A 20,286-nucleotide genomic window follows, 5' to 3' on the forward strand; every position below is an offset into this window, starting at 1 on the left:
TGATGAGTTGAATAGTTCTGAAAAAATGCCTATGATCAAGATGGAGCTTCAGAGGTTAATATTTATGCTCCAATATCTGATGCGGCTAAATCACCCATTATCCCTTTGACTGTGATTGTCAAGGTTGCTTCGAGCCTTGAGAATTTTTCAAGCCTTGAGGATCTTGCTTCTGCAGCTCTTGCTTCACCTAGTATGTGAAACCCCTTTTTTCATTTTAAAGTTTGAGGACATGGCAGACATGGACTACTGCCAGTTGGTTGTTGACGATATTCGGAGTGCTGTTGTTAGGTATCAGCAAGGTACTAGCAGAGGAAAAGCTGTCATAGGCTGTGCCATCGCGCCGCTGCTTATGTATCTGGACTGCCTTATCATTGGCAAGACACCTAATATTGACTTGAGGACCCCTCGCATCAATTTCATGGATCAGGCCAAGCTTCTTGAGCTTGCTGCGGCTGACTTTGTCACGAAGGGTGATGATGACCCAGCCAACTAGGTGTTTGGGAGACTTCCTGTGAGTGTTTCTATGCATTATTCTTTCCTGTGTAGTTTAACTTGAACTTCTGGTATTGTCTTGTATATTTTTTGTTCCCATGTTCCTTCATTTGTTTTCTGATGGGTTGACTTTTGTTTTTGTATGCAGTGGAAGACACAGGCTGAGGTTGTGTTCTTTAGGGTTATTGAACGTCCTGTTCTAACTATGCCTCGTTCTGCCAGCCTAGGGAGTGGAACTTCCCCAAGATTTGAATTCTCCCGGGATGTTAATACCGGTGCCCCCTGTAGATCCAGGAGGTTCTTCTGCTCGTGTGAGTGCTGCAGGTGGCGTTTATTCCGAGAATTTGTTTGAAGCTGCCAATGTTTCTCTGGTTAGGATTGACAGTCTTCTTGAAACTGTTTGTGGGGAGTTGGCTCGTGTTCCTTCAACTACTGAGCGTCTTAGTCGCATTGATGGGATTCTTCCTCCTGGACACGGATTTGATGCTGAGTCTTCGAAGCGGGTCTTATCTATTGAAGCTAAATTTCTTGAAGTGCTTCGTCAAAGCCCTTCCAACCTCCGGACTAGCGTTGGGCTGTTCAAGGAAATGCAGGATGCTCGTTGTAAGCCTTTTGAATATGAGGCAAGTGTTGTTGTGAGACAGATTCAGAGGCAGGATTGTGTTCGTTCGGGTCATGAAGGAGGCCACGCGGAGCGTACCAAAGAGGTTTGTTTATGTTGGCGTTTGATATTTCTTTGCAGTAATGTTTAATGTTAGCTTTCAGTTATTACTGTTTGTAGTCATAGGCGACAATTATTGATTTCATGTGTCGTAAACCGTTTCTTTTTAGCACTAGTGTTCCTATGTGACCTTCTCTATTTATAGAACCTGAACTTCAACTGCTACATCACCTGAACTTCCATGACTGGCCCTTTTTTGTTCCCTTCTGTATCTTAGAGTAGTTTGATATCTGACCTGCTATGTTTACTGTATTTGGACTTCCATTATATGTCAGTTGTGATAGCTGACCTTCACTGATTATGCAATCTAAACTTCTGTTGATTAGGTATTTTGTTTTCTACTTGATTTCTTTTTTGTAGGCTGTTGATGATGACGCTAGGGTTGAGGAGGATGTTTTACCTGCGCAAGAAGCTGCTCCTGTGCATGAGGCTGCCCCTGTGCATGAACCTGCTCCGGCTAGTGGCGTAATAATTGATGAGGTTCATGGCAGTGAAAATAAGGTACCATTTTTTCTTGTCCATTTGTCTTGCTTGCCCCTAAGACGGACTTGCTGCCCCTGTGCATGAGGTTCAGTCAGCCCTTTGTAATGACTTTTTGTTTCTTTTTTGCAGCAGCAGAATGATGATGTTAGTGTTGCTCCAGAGAAGGTTGCAGACATGTCCGTCTTAGGCACCGGCTGCTCCGACGGGGTGGTCCTGACTGAAACTTTTTTGTCCATTGGCGCTGAGGTTTCTGATGCTGAGCAGGGCAAGACAAATGGAGACATCATTTTGGAGAAAGATCATGTTGAGTCTGCTGTACAAACTGGTGGTAGTGCTGCTGCAAGACCGGAGAAGTCTCCTGCAGCAGAGCCATTAGTTGATGTTGATGATGTACGGGAACAACCAAATGTTTTTCTTGTTTCAGATTCTTCAGTCACTCCAGCTGCTGCTGGTGTCCTTCCCGACGATGCTGCAACGTCTACTGGAGACGAGGATGAACATACCGAAAGCGATAGTTATGGAGAGGAGGTTGATCATTCCAGTGCTGCCACTGGTCTTGGCAAGGATCCATGAAGAGAGGAGCATGCTTCTCTCTTCTTTCCCCATCCCCTTCCTTCTTTGTTGTTTGGTTTAGTCCATGATATCCCCTGTGAACTGCCTGTGTGGTCTAAGTTGAACTTCTGGTTTTGTTGTTTGTCATGTGGGTTGTAAAGAATGTTAAGTGAACCTGTTTTGTATGTGGGTGGAGGTTTGTAATGCATGGGTTGTGATGTCTATGATGCTGTGGTTTTATCTTTTCTGATGTAGCAGCTGAGATGTGCTTATGTTTTGGATGTTTGTGCTTGAATGTTGGTCTTAATTGAAACTGTCATGAATCTATGTGCTTTGAGTGTTGCTGTTAATTGCTATTTTCTTTTTGGTGAGCAGATAGCGACCTTGCTATCGTCCGAAAGAAGGTTGATGACTTTTATTACAGTGTAACTAGGCTTTGGAATGATCGTTCCAAGAGGTGAGTGTAGCTTCTCAATATTTACATCATCCATGTACCCCCTATGAATTGCCTGTGGTTTCTGACCTGAACTTCCCAACTCTATGTACATGAACTTCTTGTTTTTTTTGCTTCTCTGGTGCTGAACTTCTGGCCTCTTTTGCACTGTACTGCCTTTTGTGATATAGCTGAACTTCTGTGCCTGCTCAATATTAACATCATCCATGTACCCCCTGTGAACTGCCTGTGGTTTCTTACCTGAACTTCCCAACTCTATGTACCTGAACTTCTTGTTTTTTTACTTCTCTGGTGCTGAACTTCTGGCCTCTTTTGTACTGTACTGCCTGTTGTGATATAGCTGAACTTCTGTGCTAACATTAGTTATGAACTTCCTGAGTTCCTGCTGCTGAACTTGTTTTACTTTCTATTTGCTTGTTTCAGATCAATGATTATGCTCCAAAACAAGGAGTGTGAAGCTTCTGTTGAAGATGTTGCAGTATCTTTTGGTCCTCGTGGAATGCTTCGATCTAATGTGGCTGAGTGTGCACTCTACTGTCTACGTGCGAAGTACCAGTGATCGGATAAACTCATCCTGCCGTATTGGGTTTGTGTAAGTCAACCATACAGTGATTTCTTTTCTGTTTTGTTCGTTACCATTTTAGGTAAAACTTGTTTGTCTCATTTTTGTATTTTTTTTCATATGTTGGTGTTGTCTACATTATTTTAGGACAAGATTTTCATAGGTCAATTTGATTCCCGTGTGAGGAAGTACTTCATGGCGAGTGGTCCAGATAGCATGGATGCACATGATTTGATATGCAATATCTTGTTCTTTGCCTCTGTATTTAGTTTTGCAGTGCGATCCACTGTGTTAATATTTGCTTTATTTTTCTTTTGTACCGTTCTGATATTAATTCTCATTTTTTAATGATTCGTGTGTGTATGATGCTTCAGGTTGTTTTCCCTACTTTTGACCCTCCTGAGATTCCTGCTTACATGGATGGTGTTGGTAATTGGGTGTCGGTATTCCTTGACCTGAAGAATTCAAGGTTCCAGCTTCTCGATTCCTACTATGGACCAAAAGATGAATGTGCGGTACGCCTGTTTCGGCGGATGATCGACAACATCAAGAGGCTTTGGAAGGATGCCACCAACGACAGGGAGACACCCTTCAGTCCTCTTAGCATCGACCATTTCCCTCTGGATTGGATTGATGTCCCCCAGCAGCAAAACAAGTTTGAGTTTGAGTTTTTCTCTTTATCACATCTGTTTAACTGTAGTTCTACTTAAGCTGCGACGTGTTTAATTCGTTGGCTTTCTTTTTCTGTCCTAACACTATTTCTTTTACTTCATTTGATGGCAGTATCGACTGCGGATTCTTCATGCTTACGAATGTTAATTCATATCATGACGGGGTTCTTGTAAATTATTCCCATGAGAATATCGGGGATATCAGGAAGACATGGTTGTACTCAATCGCTTCTTCTAACCTGTTTGAGACAGACTTCCAAGCTCTCTTTGGCTACTACACACGTAAGTATTTTTGGAACTTGTACTGCTTACCTGCACTGCATCTTTTATTCTACCTGAACTTCATATTTTTCTCTGAACTTGGACTTCTGCTTGAGGTCTGGCTGGGCTGCTGGTTTTGGAAGGAGAGGAGCATTTTCTTTGTACATGAACTTCATTTCTATCTTTCTTAATTTTGCTTGTGTGTTTTGTTTCAGTAATTTCTGTCCTTCCATTGCTTAAATGGACATGAGCATTTTCTTTTCTAATTGAACTTCTGAGATGATGCCTTTCTATGATTTTGTTAGCTGTGGTTGAATGATTTCCAGTTCATCGGTTTATCTTCAACTGTGCCTCTGGTGGTGCCTGAACTTCATTTAGTTTTTACTGCAACTAATTTTTTAGGTCAGCTTGAGTAGTAACCATGTCATCTTTATTAGTTGGACTGCACATTGTGATGTTCCTGAACTTCAGTTGTATTTTAAGGGTGATGTTTTCTCTTCCTTTTTTCTTTGACAGTGGATCTGTTGGAGTTGACCGATTACCACTACTCATTCCTCGGGTCACAGGAATACCAGCCTAGGGAGGAACCGATGAGTACAGCTTTGATAGAAGATGATAGACCTCGGACCCTCATTCCTTCCAAGTTGGGGAAGTAGGGTGGTGGTATTCGTGGTACTCCAAAAACCCCTTGCTACAGGAAGGCTGATGCAGTCGAACCAGATGAAGCAGAAGTGATTTCGTCCGATGATGATTTTGAGAAGATTGCTTACCCAAAGAATGTTAAATGTGCTGCTGGTACTGTTGCTCGTAGAGGTGGGAAGAATGTTGTGATTACCTGGAGGAAACCGGCAGTTGAGTCTGGGAACATAACTTCCTCCAAGGGAGCATCAAGATTGCCTTTGAAGTGGTGTTCTCCTATCGCTCCCCTAAAAAAATATAGTTACCATCATATATCCGAGGCCCGGAAGTTGAAATAGTATGTGCTGAGTAAAGACGGTCCGAAGAAGTATTCTGAGTGAGTTTTCTTCTGCTTTAACTTTGTTGCTGCCAGAGATGCTACTCTGTGTCTGAAACTTCTGTTGTTGTAGTATGTGGGCTTCTGTTCATTTCTCCCTTGCTTTGGAGTTATAGTGTGTGAACTTCTGTTTGTTGTATTGTCTGAACTGCCGTTGTTGTAGTATCTGAACTTCTATTTTATGTCTCCTCTTTCCTTTTGAGTTATAGTGTCCGAACTTCTGTTTGTTGTTGTATCTGAACTTCTAATATATTTTTTTACCATCCTTTTGTATTCTGCAGGACAAGCTACTGCATGTTTACCTTCCCTGGGAATGTGATTGACCTCGCAGGACGTGTCCTTTATACGCTTTTCTGTGAAGGGCAGCAGATGGAAGGAGACATAATGGATTATCTCATAAATTTGTGGAAGGATAAGCCGGAGACCTATGAGATTTTCACTAGTGCTGACAGGGTTGTACTTAGTCCCTACTTCATACAGGTTTTAGTTCTTTGCACCCCAATCTCCTTTTTTTGCCTTAGTTTTGTTGTAGTGGCATCTGGGAGGTGTTTTAACTGTGTTTTGGTGAATGCTCAGTACTTCTTCGAGTATGATTTCTACGCCGCAACACTTCCAATGTTTGATGTAGGAAAATCTGCTGGTCTCCTCCCAATGTTTGTTCGCAAGGAAGAAGACCTTCTTAACGCAAAGCTGGTTAGTTTTTCATAACTCTTGCTTTTTTTAATTTCATGTGCATCCTTTTGCTGAGTTTGTCAAGAAGTTTTGGTTCATGCCGGTTCTTGGGTACATATGCTTTATAGTTTGTGTTCACCGGTCCTTTCATTCTTTTGCAGGATTTCTTAATTCTCTTCAAGCCAATTGGCACAAGGCGCACTACAGTGTGTACGTGGTGAATAGATATCGTGGGACCATTGACATCCTTGATTCACTTTCTTACGCTAATATGGAAACGTCATGAACGAGTTTCCACGGGGACTGCCAAAATATCGTGAGTGTTTCTTAGCCTGAAGCTCCTTTCACATTCTCTTGTTTGACTCGAAGTTTATTATGCCTTGTGTTGACAAAATATGTTATTGTCTCTGTTTTGGTAATACTGCTTGAACTGACTGTCATTTAGAAGTTGAACTTCTGCTATTTTGTTTAGGTGGATCTTATGCAAGTGTCACTTTTTTATGTACCAGAACTTAACTCTTTTGGTTATTATGTTTTTGACTTCATATAATTTTGTTATTTCTGGCAGATGAAGAGATTTTTTGGGTTGCTCGAGGAGGTGTACGGCAAGGCTGCATACAAGGCGAGCAAGCAGCCTAACTGGGTGACTATTGCAAAGAGGCCGACTTTCATCGATGTTCTGAAGCAGAAGAGTAATGATTGTGGTTTCTTTGCCGTGAAGTTTTGCTCTTCGTATGATGGCGATGAGGTTGTTGAAGATTTTGGTGATGTGGAAGTATGTTCTGTCTTTGTTCTTGTCTCATCATCCTTTGATTATTCTTGTGTGTTTTTGCTGAGACGCTCCTGCTGTGCTTTTAGATATCCGTTACTAAACCATCGTTTTCACCTTTCTTTGTTTGCAGGCTGCTGTAGATGACTGGAAGGCTGAGTTCATGCACACTCTGATTTTTAGCGAGAAGAATTAAGTCGTGCGTTCAGAGCTCCCTAAAGAGATCTAGTCCTTTGGCCCGTGAATTCGAAGCATCATTTTCATTGTAGATTTGATTTCGTACAAATTTTTAGGTTTGATAATGATTGGAACAATTCTGTAAAGATTTGGTTGTAATAATGTTTTTAGTGATTTGTGTATCTATAGGTGCAACACTATACTTATGATATTGTGGACAAATGCATTTGGTGTGAAGAATGATTTGGCTTTGTGAATTTCAATGTAGTGCGTCTTTTTTCAGTATCCATGTGTGGAATGTTTTTGACCCAACAGATGTACCTGAAGTTTTGCCTCGGTTTTTGGTTGAACTGCTTGATTTTTTTGTGTAGTTTATTTTTGGGCTCCCAACATATGATCGTAGACTTGAACTTCTGCTTTGAGATGTGGCTGGGCTGCTGGTTTCAGATGGAGAGGATATTATGTGTTGTCTAATGTATTGGTAATGTTCAACCCAACCAATATGTATGCTTTTGCGTAGAATCTATTTTTGTTTTTCTGTATTTTTTCATGTGCGAACGTATTTCATATGTAAATATGTGCAGAAATATTGTTGATGTTTCTTTATCTTTGTTGCATTGTACATGAACTTTTGCACGTATCCAAGCAGAACTTCACATTTGAACGCGTTGTCTTAGGCTTTCTAACCTTAGTTTATGCGGCGAAACTTTATTTTTTAAGCATATTCTTTTCCTACATCGATTTTACATACCAGAACTTCTTATGTAAGCTGACATGAACTTCAAAACTGTATGATTATTTTGCTAGTTGCTCTTTCATGCAATACAGCACCAGCACATCACTTCCTGCATAACATACCAGGACTTCTGCAGTAATATTACTTGAACTTCACAGTGTATTTTTTTCAATTTATTACTGCTTGCTCTTTCATGCAATGCAACACCAGCACATCACTTCCTGCCATAACATACCAGGACTTCTGCAGTAATATTACTTGAACTTCACAGTGTATGCTTTTCAATTTATTACTGCTTGCTCTTTCATGCAATACAACACCAGCACATCACTTCCTGCCATAACATACCAGGACTTCTCCAGTAATATTACTTGAGCTTCACAGTGTATGTTACCAGGGGATGACACAATGTTCTGCACATTGACATGAAACAAGTTTGCATTGTGTTAATTGACCTATTCTAACTGTTCATGAGCCTTGCGCTCCTCCTTGGCTTTGGTGGTAGAGGTTTTTGCTTGACATGTACCTCTTCCTCTTCATCGTCCTCTTCCTCTTCATCGTCCTCTTCCTCTTCATCGTCCTATTCCTCTTCATCGTTGTCTTCCTCTTCATCGTCACATTCCACTTTCTGTTCCTCTTCGTCTTCCTCTTCTTCGACGATATCTTCATCTTCGTCTTCCTCTTCATCTTCCACCACTTTCTTGTTGTTGGCTCTAGGTCTTGCTTTTTGTTTCTTCTCTGGCATTTTTCTTGTCTTTTCAGCATCTGCGCTCTTCGGGCGTGTTCTTGAATTATGTGGTTCATAATCCTTGCATATGCTACAAAGTCTGCTGCTTGCTTTCTTTGGGCGTGCTCCCTTCTTTTGTTCCTGAACTTTGGGCTGCTGTTTTTGACATTTGGTTTGCTTGATCTCCTCAACATTGTTTCTTTCCAATAGTGTCGGATAGGTCAGCTTGTTGTGTCCGCAACCTGGTTGCACACACTGTATTTCCTGTGTCCAAGTGGCACTCCGTTCTCATCGTGCACGACGACTCTTCCTGTAGGTGGTGCCTACATTTGAGCTCTCTTGTCACTTTTCTTTGATGCAGTAATTTCCTTCCTACCCTTTGTTTCAGAATACAACGGCAATTTCATCGTCTCTTGCTATCGCTGCTCCATTGATTGGCCATCACCCTGCTTGCATTGGTTTGATTCAGCGGCGGCGTTGAGCATTTCAGCTGCATAATAATGAAGGTCATCTTCAATTTCAGCGTCCTCTTCAGCCATCCTTTCGTCAGCATGCGCTTGATTTGCTGAATGTATTGCATCAAGCTCTTCCACAAGCCTCTTGAGAACATAGTAGGCTCTGTCATATTGCTGGTCACATCTCATCGCTTTCTTGTTAACCATCAAATTCAGCTGCAGCAAGATGTCTTGCTTCGATAGGCTTGAGCTGCCATCTGATGCGGTTGTGTTGAAGTCCCTTGTATCAAAGGTTGGTTGTGATCTTGCAGTCTTTGTGTACCGTTTAAGGATATACTTGTTTGGAAATTTGTCAGGCTTGATGTAGTCCAGTATGTTCATGATGTGAAGGCAGAACAGGCCTGCATTTTTGTGATGAATGCAGAATACATAGTTTGTGAGCCAGCAATGAGTTTCATAAAATTTGATATGATACTACTAGTCTAGCTATTTAATGATCTTGTTTTTTTGCTCACCTGTGTGTGTCTAGAGCTTGCATTCACACTCGTATATTTCCTTCTCTGGGTCAGCTACAACCTGGAATTCATGCTTTGACCAGGAAAGTCTTTTTTCATCATCATTGCCAGGCTTGTTGTGGTAGTACACAAGGTACTTAGTGGGCTCTGCTGTACGCTTTGCACGAAATAGCGTGGCCTTTCTCATCCTATTCCTCATCTCAGTGTACACGGCTCTCGTGTACTTGATAGACATGTCTTCCTCGTAGCCTTAAGTTGTTTTTGTCACAGGATTGGACTGCACATGTCAAAAAGTGAGATATTAGTCGACGCAGAGTCATGGGTTTCATTTTTTTAAATTCAAAGTGCACATGTTTAAGGTAAATCAAAACATGATGGGGGTGTTTTTTACTTGTCATCATACCATGCTGGTCATTGTTTCCTCGTTCTCCTTTTGCATCTGAGTTTGTATGCAAGCATTGACCCGCCTAGCAAACTTGTGTAGGTTCTGGGTCCCCTTGACAAACCCTTTCTTTAGCACGTGGTTCATGCTCTCGCTTCGTTGTGTGGAAGTCATTCTAGCACAGAAAATGTTCTTGTAATATGCTGAAATCCACATCTTCCTATCACTCTAGAGCTGCATCATCATCTGTTCGTTCTCCAGGTTGTACTTGTGCACGAGTTTAGCCCAGGCATCTTCAAACTCCATTGGCATCAGCGGCCAGTTTAATATAGCTGTGAACTCCTCTTTGAATGTTTTATACTTTTTGTATAGCAACGCGAGGTATTCCCTGTACTTCTTCATGATGTGCCAACGGCATAGCTTGTGGACGGTGTTTGGAAATGATTGTGGTATAGCTTTCGCCATCGATGGGCATTGGTCTGCATGAATTAAAAAAAATGAAACTTGATTCTTTTTTTGTACTGATGGTGAACTTATGTTGTACAAGTACTTGAACTACACATCTTGGCAGCATGGTATCTAAGAATGTCACATGTATTTTTTCTTTACAGCAGCGTTGCTGAACTTCTTTGGTATCAGTGCTTGAACTTCAGAGTTAGTAGTAGGACAAACTAGTAGTGTCATAATCAAAATTTTTCTTAAAGCATTGTTGTTGAACTTCTGTGGTGGCAGAGCCTAAACTTCACGTAAATAACTATATTTTTCTAAACATGCTACATATATTTATCTTACAGCTTTGTCCTTGAACTTCTATGATTCATGTATTTGAACTTCACATTCATAAATAATTTTTTTCTAAGCATGTGACAGATAATTTTGCTTTCTTGTACTGCTAGTTGGACTTCTGTGCTTACAGTGGTTGAACTGCATTGTTTACATTATTTTCAGACAAAACCAATGTACCCAACCAACACAGACCCATAGACTGAAAAAGATGATGAAAATTGAGGAGTTCTTTTTTGAACTCACCTGCTAGAATGCAAGTTGGGTGCTTGTTGTTCATGCACCGTAGAAATGTATCAAACAGCCACTTGAATGACTTTGCATCTTCGTCTCTTATCAGGGCAACAACAAATATCGTTGACTGCAAGTGATGGTTTGTTCCAACAAACAACCCCAGGGGCATATGAAATCTGATGGTCTTGTAAGTCATGCTGAATGTTATGCAATCGCCGAAGTCTTGATAGGCTCCTCGGCAGCTTGCATTGGACCAGAAAATGTTTTTAATTGACTTGTCCTTGTCCACTTGGATGTCATAGAAAAACTCATGATTTATTGCCTTCATGTCTTTGAAGAATGAAACAAGTTTCAATACATCATCCAAATCATCTTTCCTTGCATTCATGGCTTTCCTGCAAATCACATGCAAACATGCATTTGTTTATTTTTTTGCTAGCAAAGGGCTGTGAGCTAGGATGCTATTTTACATTGCAGTATGTGGGTGTTTGAATACTTACTGGTTTAGCAGGTCTAGTCCGGTCATGCTTAGGAAGTAGCTTCCATCTTCATTTTCAGATAGCATGGACATGATTGTTGTGTGCTTGACATCATGGTACTGCAGGAGCTTTACGTACTCCAAAATAGTGGGGTCATAATTCTTGTGTGAGTGCAAAAATACCAGCATGTCATCAGTTTGCATGAGCTGGTGATTATGATTGTACTTAATGTCCACTGCCACGCATGTGCCATCCTCCTGCACCTTCACCCTCATTCTTGCATTGCAGCCCGTCCTCTGCGATGTTTTGTTTCGCTTCCCGTTGGCCTCTGAAATAGAAGATGTGTGTATCCCTTGGAAGGCACAAACAAAATACTTGTGGTTGTCATTTCCACCCGTCTTCCTAATTCCAAAACCAGCGTGTCTGGCGTATCTGTTATAAAATTCCCTTGCTTTCTCTACATCTTTGAATCGCATCTTTAGTCTTGGTATTAGATAAGCCGGTAGGTCTGGCATCTGTAGAAGAAGAAAAAAAATCCAAACAGCACCTTAAAATGCAGTTTATGAACTTTTTATCCTGGACGGAGCAGAAAATGTGCAGATAATACAAGATGCGTATATAAATATTTTTTGTTTCACTTACGTGCGTGTATGATAGCAACTCCGCGGGTGTCGGCTGCTGTCCCTCTGGGATGGGGCATGGCGGAGTAATCATAGCAGGATGCAGCAGTGGATCACGAGGAGGAAGGAGGGCTGAAGATGGCCTCTCTCTTGTTTGCGTCCTTTTTGCTTGAGGTGGTTTTGGAGGTATTGCGATCCTAGTCTTGGTTTGCTCTTTTGCTTTGTGAAGCAATCCATCTACCTTATGCCCCGTAGAATTCTGACCTGTAGCAGCAGCAGCAGGATCAAACGATGGTAGTGTGCAGATCACTCTCCTCCATGTGTGTGTTGTTGTTGGATTTGTCCTGGGATCCGGTTTAGTTGCTTCGCTTTGGCATTGATGAGGCACACCAGGATAACCTCCAGAGTTACACACAGGACTTGAGCTAACCCCCTCCTCCATCGGCGTGCTTGGGAGTCTGCTGGTGGAACAAAGAACCCGCGGGGGATTTCCGGCGTCACCCAATCAGGTGGAGGCGCAAACCTGTGCGGATAGGGCTGTGACCCAGCATCTTGGAAGTATCCGTGTGTTTCGAGTGTCATCCAGTTTTGGTCTGGAGCAGGTTGGTAATGCTGTTGGTGCGTTTGAGGTGTGACCCATTGAGGGGGTGGTGCAACGCGTACAGGCTTTGGATTGTGTACTTGCTGCCGGGAACTTCTAAGCTTCTTCATGCGTCTCTCGTCTTGCTGACATAAAAGAAAAAAATGTCTATTAGCACACAAGTTATATCTGCATATACCTTTGTAACTGAACTTAGCATTATTCACAGCCTGAACTTCTCATATAAAAGTGGTGAGAGCCATCACACTATGCACTGAGCTGAGCATCTGCTAATGCCTTTGTACCAGAACTGAGAACCCTTCACATCATGTTTTTTAATTCTACAATATTTGATTACTTATATGTACCTGAACTAAGCACTCTCCACAACCTGAACTTCTTGTTTTGCAAACGGGAAATACTGTCTAGAGTTAAAAAACCTGAACCTTCATGAGTTTTTGAATGGTTGGACTGCTAGTGCATACCAACCTGACCTTCATGTCATATCACATGCATGTTCTATTTTCCTGTTATTTTTTTGCACAGAACCAGACACATACCATCCAGAACTCTAGCACACTTACTAGTTGAACTTCACATGGCTTTTGCACATGTGAATGTGAATGCAGGCAGATTTTACAGTGTTTGTAGCCTAGACTGGGGTTCACATACTACCTGAACTTCAGAAGCCTGTAAGCAGGCAGGCAGATTTTACAATGCTGTTCTGTAGCCTGGAGTAAGGCTCATACACTACCAGAACTTCACATGTTTGTAAGCAGGCAGGCATATTTTAAAAAAGCTTTTGCAGGCAGATTTTCAATGTCAGCTAATATGGTTTCTGAGAATCATGTTTATTAGAGTGGTTATTATTCAAAAAAAACTTCTGCCCATGCAGAAAGGAAGCTGCATGTACACACTTGTTAACATTTGTATGCATGAAAGCAATGTATGGCAAAAATAATATGCATTGTCATGTTCTTACTAAGGTCTTGATTTACCTCTTCCACATCTCATCTCTCAGTGTCTGGCTATGTTTTTATATTGTTTTGAGAAATTGCCGCCATGAGATCAAGTCTAAACATTGTTCAGTCTCGCCTTATCATCTCGCCTCCTTCGCCTAAACATGTTTTAATTGCATTCCTTGATTACGAGAATACAGTTGCAATCATGATAATCTTTTGGTTATTAATTACTATGTAACTTTCTCATATACGAAAATCTAACTACTCATTGAAAATTGCTAAATTATCCTCTTATTTTAATATACTGGATTCTTTTTATGGACTTCATATAGAATATCTTTGATTCTTTTCCAAACATTTTTTATTACAAAATTAATTTTAAAACCAAGTTTTTGGGTGTTCACCAGATACAATGTTTTCTTAACTCATCTAATGCAGATCTTGTACGAATCTATGGATTTGATATTTCAATTAGTTGGACGCTCATCACTTCTGTATTCAATGCGCGGTAGGTTGATAAGTGTATGGTATATTTTGATGTGTTAGCTATAGTATTATAGGTGTCTATTTTCTTATTTGTCATGCAAGTGTGGAGATAAGCATGCATACATGTATGCTAGCTTTCCTGTTTGCATGTGTGCATGTGGGAGTTGCAAATTAGTGTTGATTTTTTTTTGCAAAAATAAGATTTGCATTCAATTAGAATCCTAGATAAATAGGGACACATCTCTTCCATGTACGGCATACATGTCCGGGGAAGACTCATATATATTTTCATTATTATCCGATAAGGCGTTTTTTATTTCGTATAGACCTTCTTGCATTTTTTTTGCCATGTATGTGCTTTTTATTCCCGATAACAGACCTCTCGTAGTTTGCTCTTTTTAGTTGGTTTCCTTTTATAACTAATGTCTTTGTATGCGTGTTGGACTCCCCTATACGTGTGTTATCTCATGGAAGTTCATGTGCCTTTTCTTTTTGTGTTGAAGTTGGTGTGCTTTTCTAACTAAAATGTGTACATATGCATGTTGGACTTCCATGTACATCCTCTCTCGAAAAAAAGAGAGAACTCCTTGTAGATGTGTCAATGATCTACTGTGTACGCGCTCTATGTCTTACGCAGCCTTTTCATCTTTAAAGCTCATCCGCTATAATAAGAATCAATGGAGTATATATTTTAAATTAATACGTACCGATTGATTGTCGTCATACAGAAAGGAAGCTACATGTACATACTTGTTAACATCTGTATGCATGAAAGTAGTGTATGGCAATAATAATATGCATTGTCATGTTCTTACTAAGGTCATGATTTACAAAGATATCTACTAAAATTAGAAGATCTCTTTGTATACTATATATATATTCTTTGAGCTATGTTCGCTTGGGCACTTTGTGTCGTCAATCAACACCTTTAATCCTTCTGTGTATGTGACTCTTGATAATGCCACATATAGTTGCCCATGGCAGAAGACTTGCTTAGGCAAATATAGGCCCACCTTCTTTAGCGATTGACATTGGCTTTTATTTATGGTCATTGCAAAATAAACTGATTAAGGATATTGCCTTCTTTTCAGCACGAAGGGCCACTTCAAGTCGCTTGGTGACATAATGATTTCAGGTATGTATACCTTGTCACTGATGTGTGTTCCTGTGATTATTTGTGCCTCAATGTACCTTTTGCCCAGCTGTGTGATAGTCATTCTTGTGTCATTGCATAAACTTGCCGCTTGATTGATGTTCCGTAGGAGCATCACCTGCAAACCTACCTTCAGTATTAGCTCGTGGATTGGAATTCCTGGGAAGGTCATGTTGTTGAGGAACTCTGCTGGACACATATTCTCCATTGTGTTGTAATTCATTGTTGCCTTGCATACAGTGTCCAAGTATTGGTATGTCATCTCTTCACCTTGTATTTGGCTCATTATGTAGTAATTTATCTTCTCTCAACTATTTCATTCCTTGGACATAGTATTGCTCTTTCTTCGACAAATTCACTGTTACGATAGTTTTGCTCCAAGTTTGGGTACGTGATTTTTACTATCTCTTCTTTGGGGTCTTCTCCTTTAAGTAGAAGTAGGTCTTTAGGTATTCTTACCCAATCATCTCCTTCATTGTTTTTTTATCACAATTTGATCCATTCTGCAAATTCGGCCACATTTTGCTTTTGTATTGGATCTTCTAACAAACTTTAGCTGCATGTTTTCAGTTAGAAAAATATTTAAAAGTACTTCCGTAGGTATGACCTTTGACCGAGGCATTTACTATCTGCTCTCTCTTTCCCTTTATTATCACCTGAAGTATTTGTCTGAAGTCGCCTTCTAGCACAACTGTCATGTCACCAAATGGCCTTTCGTCACTATTTTGGTTTGTGAACCTTAGAATATTCCTAAGGCTTTTTTCTAGTGCATCGAAGCAGTGTTTATCATAGGAGCCTCGTCCCATAATATCACCGAGGTTTTCTTTACCAGTTCAGCCAAATGTGATCCTTGTTTTATTTCACATGTTTATTCTTCCGTGGTATTTATCGGAATGTGGAATCTTGAGTGCATTGTTCTTCCTCCTTATAGGAGCAAAGCTGCAATGCCAGATGATACTACCGAAATCACTTTCTTTCCTTCTGATCGTAGCTTCGTTGTAATTGCTTTCCATAGGTAAGTTTTGCTTGTGCCACCGTAGCCTTCTACAAATATTTGTTTTCCAAGTCCTTTCTCAGCTGATTCTATTATTGCATCAAAGGTCATTTTCTAGCCGTGGTTGACATTTTTTATTATGGTTTTATGCTCATTCTTTAGTGCCTCCATGTCGTAGCTAAGTTCTTCGTTTATAATTATGTTCCCAAGTTGTTCAAGTTCTGTAGCATTTCATAGTTCTATGTCTGGATAGTCCTTCAGTGTTTTTCTTGCTTGCCTCACTAGTTTCTCTATCTCCACTTGCAGGGTGTCCATAGTAGATTCTTCCAATAGCGAAGCCCCTTTTCCGCTCCTTGGGTTTTGGTTTCGCTTTTCCATACAAATTTTGATGGTAATTATGCATAGGTCAATTCTTTTCCCGCCTCATGTATTATGTCTGCCTCCATCCACTCAGTGAACTTAGGACTCGTGGATCCTGTCCTTCTTACTATCTTCTCTATGTCAGTAGAGTCCGGAAAAATAAGTTCTTGCTCATTTTTAATGTGGAATGGTAGTCTCTCGACTGGTGTATCATGATGGTGTATATCAAACAAGAATGTCAGCCAGCATGCTTCGGTTGTTGATATGTATCTCATCTCTAGGTATTTCTTGATGTCATCATAGTCATTTGCTGCATCTCTTCCCTTTAGTAAGGTTGTTACCTGGTTGTCATCTTTATGGATGTTCTTAAATAGGTAGGTACTTGATTGACCTTGGCCAGTGGCACCACTCGACATTTATGTGAGCTTGGAATTGGCCAAAAGGTTTCGGTTTTAGGGTACGACAAATCTATCATTGAGCATTTCTCCTCCCTTTTTGATCTTCCTTCCATTGTCTCGCCTTCCATATACTGGAAAGCCATCCTCATCGTTCGTGGTATCGACATTGTATCCTTTTGGGAAGTGCTTAGTGCGTCTATTTTCAATCATGCATGGTGATTTTGTATTTGTCACTCCGCAAGGCCCGTGCATCATGAAATTTTCCATAGTTTCATATCCGTATGGATCACCATCTTTGTCTGGGATCTCCGCGCGATCTTTGTCTGGGATCTCCGTCCCGATTATTTGGTCGATTTGTGATGTTACTTTGCATGTGTATCATATCTAGGCTAATAAGCTCATCGGTGGTAGGATTGACTGAATCCCATATTCACATTTGTTTTACTTGAATGTTCCAGTTATGTCCCCTTGTATTTAAGTCTCTCAACTTGTTGCATGCCATAGTGTTTTGCCTTGAATATTAATAGGGAACAATTTGTCAATTGATACAATATTTATAAAGATTATATCTAGAGAAAATAAGACTGTTAATAACAATTACTAAATTATCTGATGATTCAGGCCAAAAGTGCTTTGGCGTCCCTTCTACCGATGTCGATTGGAGTAGCTGGGCGTGGCTTCGTCATGCGTTGAGCGTGCTTTGGCGTGACTTCATCGGATGTCAAGTGAAGCGGCTGGAGGTGGCTGAGGTGGCTTTTCGTGTCGATGTCGAGTTGCCTAGTCGTGTGTGACATCTTTGCTTTCTAATTCTTTGGGTGTGTGCTTCTGCGGCCGGCTATACTCCTTTATATATGGGTGGAGGTGTGTGGGTTGAGGTGGCTGTGACCGTGAACAAAGCAGTTCGGTCTTTTTTCGTGTCATGGTTCCTGTTTTGGAAGTTTCTCATGTGAGGTCTGGTTAGGTACAATCATTGTCCTTATTTGTTTAGGTTTCCTATTATTTTTGTTTCCTTGACCCATTGATTGAAAGATTTTTTTTCTGTTTCTGCGGGCTAGTTGTTGTTCGGATGGAACCTATGTGCGTTGTTTGTACGTGGCATGTTTTACTACTTGTACATGTACACATATTTTTACGTAACGTTTCCATCTTTTAATCTCAGCCGTTAAAAGATAAAATAAACGATCAAAATAATTTAATCTATGTGGACGCACGTAATGGTTTGTTTTACTTCTGTTTTAAGTATATAATGGATTAAGGAAGGAAAAGTTACTAGGTGGGTTTAGCACGTGAATACCAAGGGAAAGGAGAGCATAGGCAAACTAGAAGCCGGCTGACGTTGTTGCCTTTTGAAGGAAAAGAGAGAGACGCAGACTAGGACTCGGCCTCGGTCGTTGTTCAGAGCTGCCTGCTTCATCTTGCTCCACTGTTGCTGGATTCGCCTCCACTATTTTGGCCGTAGCCGCCCGCCTGCCGCGGTGACGATCTTGTTTACAGTTGATCAAGCCTCACCTGACCCGGCTTCCCATCTACTGCTGGGCCGCCCGGTTTGCCTCGGCTGTCGATCTGCTGGTGCGCCTTTGCTGCTGTACTCCGGCGCCGGTTCGTTTCTGCCTTCAGAGCTGCCGTTTCTATGACTCGGACTCTGCATGGCTGCTGATGCAGCAGAGCTTCTTCTATTTGTTCTACTTGGCTTCGCTGGTCCGACATACGATTCGCTTCTCCTATGAGCTGCCAAGCCGCTGAGTGGCCGCTCTTGTTACTGTTTTCACTGCGGTGGTCAATGGGAGCCGCCGCTATAAAATGCAGCTGGCTGACGCTGTCTCCGCTGGCGGGCTGACTCGCCTTGTCTCTGCTTTGAGCCCCTTGCTGCACGATGAACCGCTTCCACTATGGCCAGCGTTGAGTCGCTGCCGCCGAGTCGCCCTAGCCTGGCGCTACCCCTAGCCGAGTCGTTTCCGAGCTGCCCGGGCTCGCGACCCTGAGCCATCTCACTTGTTTTAGCCGGCTGGCCACATGACACGCTTCTGTCGTCCACGCAAGCTCAACGCTACAGCCTGAAGCTGGACTCACTTTTGTTGTGAGCCGCCTGTCGGCCGCACTTTTTCAAATCCGCTGTTGCCGCCGCAACCTATTTCTTCGAGCTGGCCCCATGTGGCCGTGAATCTTTAAACTGCTGACTCAGACACGACTCTTTAACCCACCGCGCCGGGTCGCCCTGTTTTCAACGCCGGGCTCCACTGGTTTCACCACACGTCCAGTTGCCGTCCGTTTGCGAGTTGCCTCCACACGTACGAGCGGCTCGGGTTTCCATGCTCCTCCTACCGATTCACCGGTGTCGCCACAGGTCATTGTCCTTTGCCCTGCGGTGCTACGGGTTGATGCACCTCTACTATCGTCAGCTGCACATCTGCAGGCCTCCTTAGCTGCAGCTGCGCATTTGAGCCGCCACAGTCGTGGTCTGGCTTGCTCCGGCCAGCGTCGGCTTACTTCTGCCGCTTCCGCTGGCTGCTCCCGTACTGGTTCACCTCTGCAAGCTTCGCCTTTGAGCCGTCGCACTGGCAAGGGCGAGCTGCAGTTTCAGTACTTTCTTTTAAGATGTCAACACCTTCCACTCCAATGTCAACGTCAAAAGCACCAATCAATCATACTGTCAAAGAGATGCAGACAATAGACTGAATCAAACACTGGCAACGTGGGAAAGAGAGTGCCTGCAGCCACAGGGGAACCCGAGCACCTCCTTTTGGCTAGACTACAGCAGTATTGCCATGCAACCCGCTGAACACGACACCATGGATTGGACAAGTATGAGGAGCTGATTGAATTTGCCTGCTGAGTTATCAATAGATATGAAATATACAAGACCCTTTGACATCGTTGATTGGAGAAGGAAGCAAAGAGACCAACTACGTACTAGTGCACTACTAGTATATACACATATAATTCCTATGGGTGTCACATCCAAGGTAGTCGGAATCCCGACTCGACTCCTAGAATATTACGACTTCACGATCCTATGGAACCATGTAGATCCAAGTCCCACTGTGAATCCGGACCAGGTAGAATCCATGTTGACTCGTGATCTAAATCATAGAATCGTGTATAAAACTGTAGAATCCCGATAATGCTATGGACTATGTCCGATTCTACTAATTTATCTAAGTCGTTTGTTTAGTTGTACCACAATAGTATGCCATCATCTAAACCATTTTCACATGCCTCATGGCCCTTTATTCCCCTCCCAATCCCAAATGCTCAGCCGCCGACACCTTTGATCTAGCTCTCAAAACCTAGATCAAAATTGAGGATCAGACTTGTCGAAAAATGGAATTGGTGTGGGAAGCAGTATGCGTCAAGATTGATCTAAGAAGCAGAGTAAGACCCTTCAAGGTTTAGCACTGTAGGGCGGATATACAAGTGATCGACTATTCACATATTCTAAAAAACCCGTAAGTAAATATCGTGCATCAAAGATTTCAATGTTCTATATATTTTCCTTATATATGTTCCATACATCCAATCTAATAGTAGGTTAGCCATAAAAAGAAGTGGAATAGAACTAGCATTGATGTGTACGTCTTTGCTCTATATTTAGT

At 41.8% G+C, this 20,286-nt stretch overlaps 1 protein-coding gene across 1 annotated transcript; it reads right to left on the reverse strand.

Annotated features, from left to right (window-relative positions):
* Positions 1 to 9,872: 9,872 nt before the first annotated feature.
* On the reverse strand, positions 9,873 to 15,164 carry LOC147979471 (protein FAR1-RELATED SEQUENCE 5-like). Its single transcript, XM_087515222.1, has 7 exons — positions 15,072 to 15,164; positions 14,934 to 14,990; positions 13,016 to 13,030; positions 12,424 to 12,486; positions 11,162 to 11,655; positions 10,674 to 11,056; positions 9,873 to 10,123 (listed from the first exon to the last, which is right to left on the reverse strand). Exons 1-7 carry the CDS (start codon positions 15,162 to 15,164, stop codon positions 9,873 to 9,875), a joined length of 1,356 nt encoding a protein of 451 aa, XP_087371348.1.
* Positions 15,165 to 20,286: the final 5,122 nt, after the last annotated feature.

Source organism: Triticum urartu, chromosome 3A (assembly GCF_056163025.1).
Source record: "Triticum urartu cultivar PI428250 chromosome 3A, HENAU_Tu73, whole genome shotgun sequence".
Lineage (NCBI taxonomy): Eukaryota > Viridiplantae > Streptophyta > Magnoliopsida > Poales > Poaceae > Triticum > Triticum urartu.

What these genes read in the sequence shown, in the direction of transcription:
- LOC147979471 (XM_087515222.1), bottom strand. Translation starts at nt 15,164, where the DNA reads ATGAATTACAACACAATGGAGAATATGTGTCCAGCAGAGTTCCTCAAC. An exon ending in TCCACGAGCTAATACTGAAG is followed by an intron (nt 14,991 to 15,071) that starts GTAGGTTTGCAG and finishes ACTATCACACAG; the next exon opens with CTGGGCAAAAGGTACATTGA. An exon ending in GGACTAGACCTGCTAAACCA is followed by an intron (nt 11,057 to 11,161) that starts GTAAGTATTCAA and finishes TGTGATTTGCAG; the next exon opens with GAAAGCCATGAATGCAAGGA.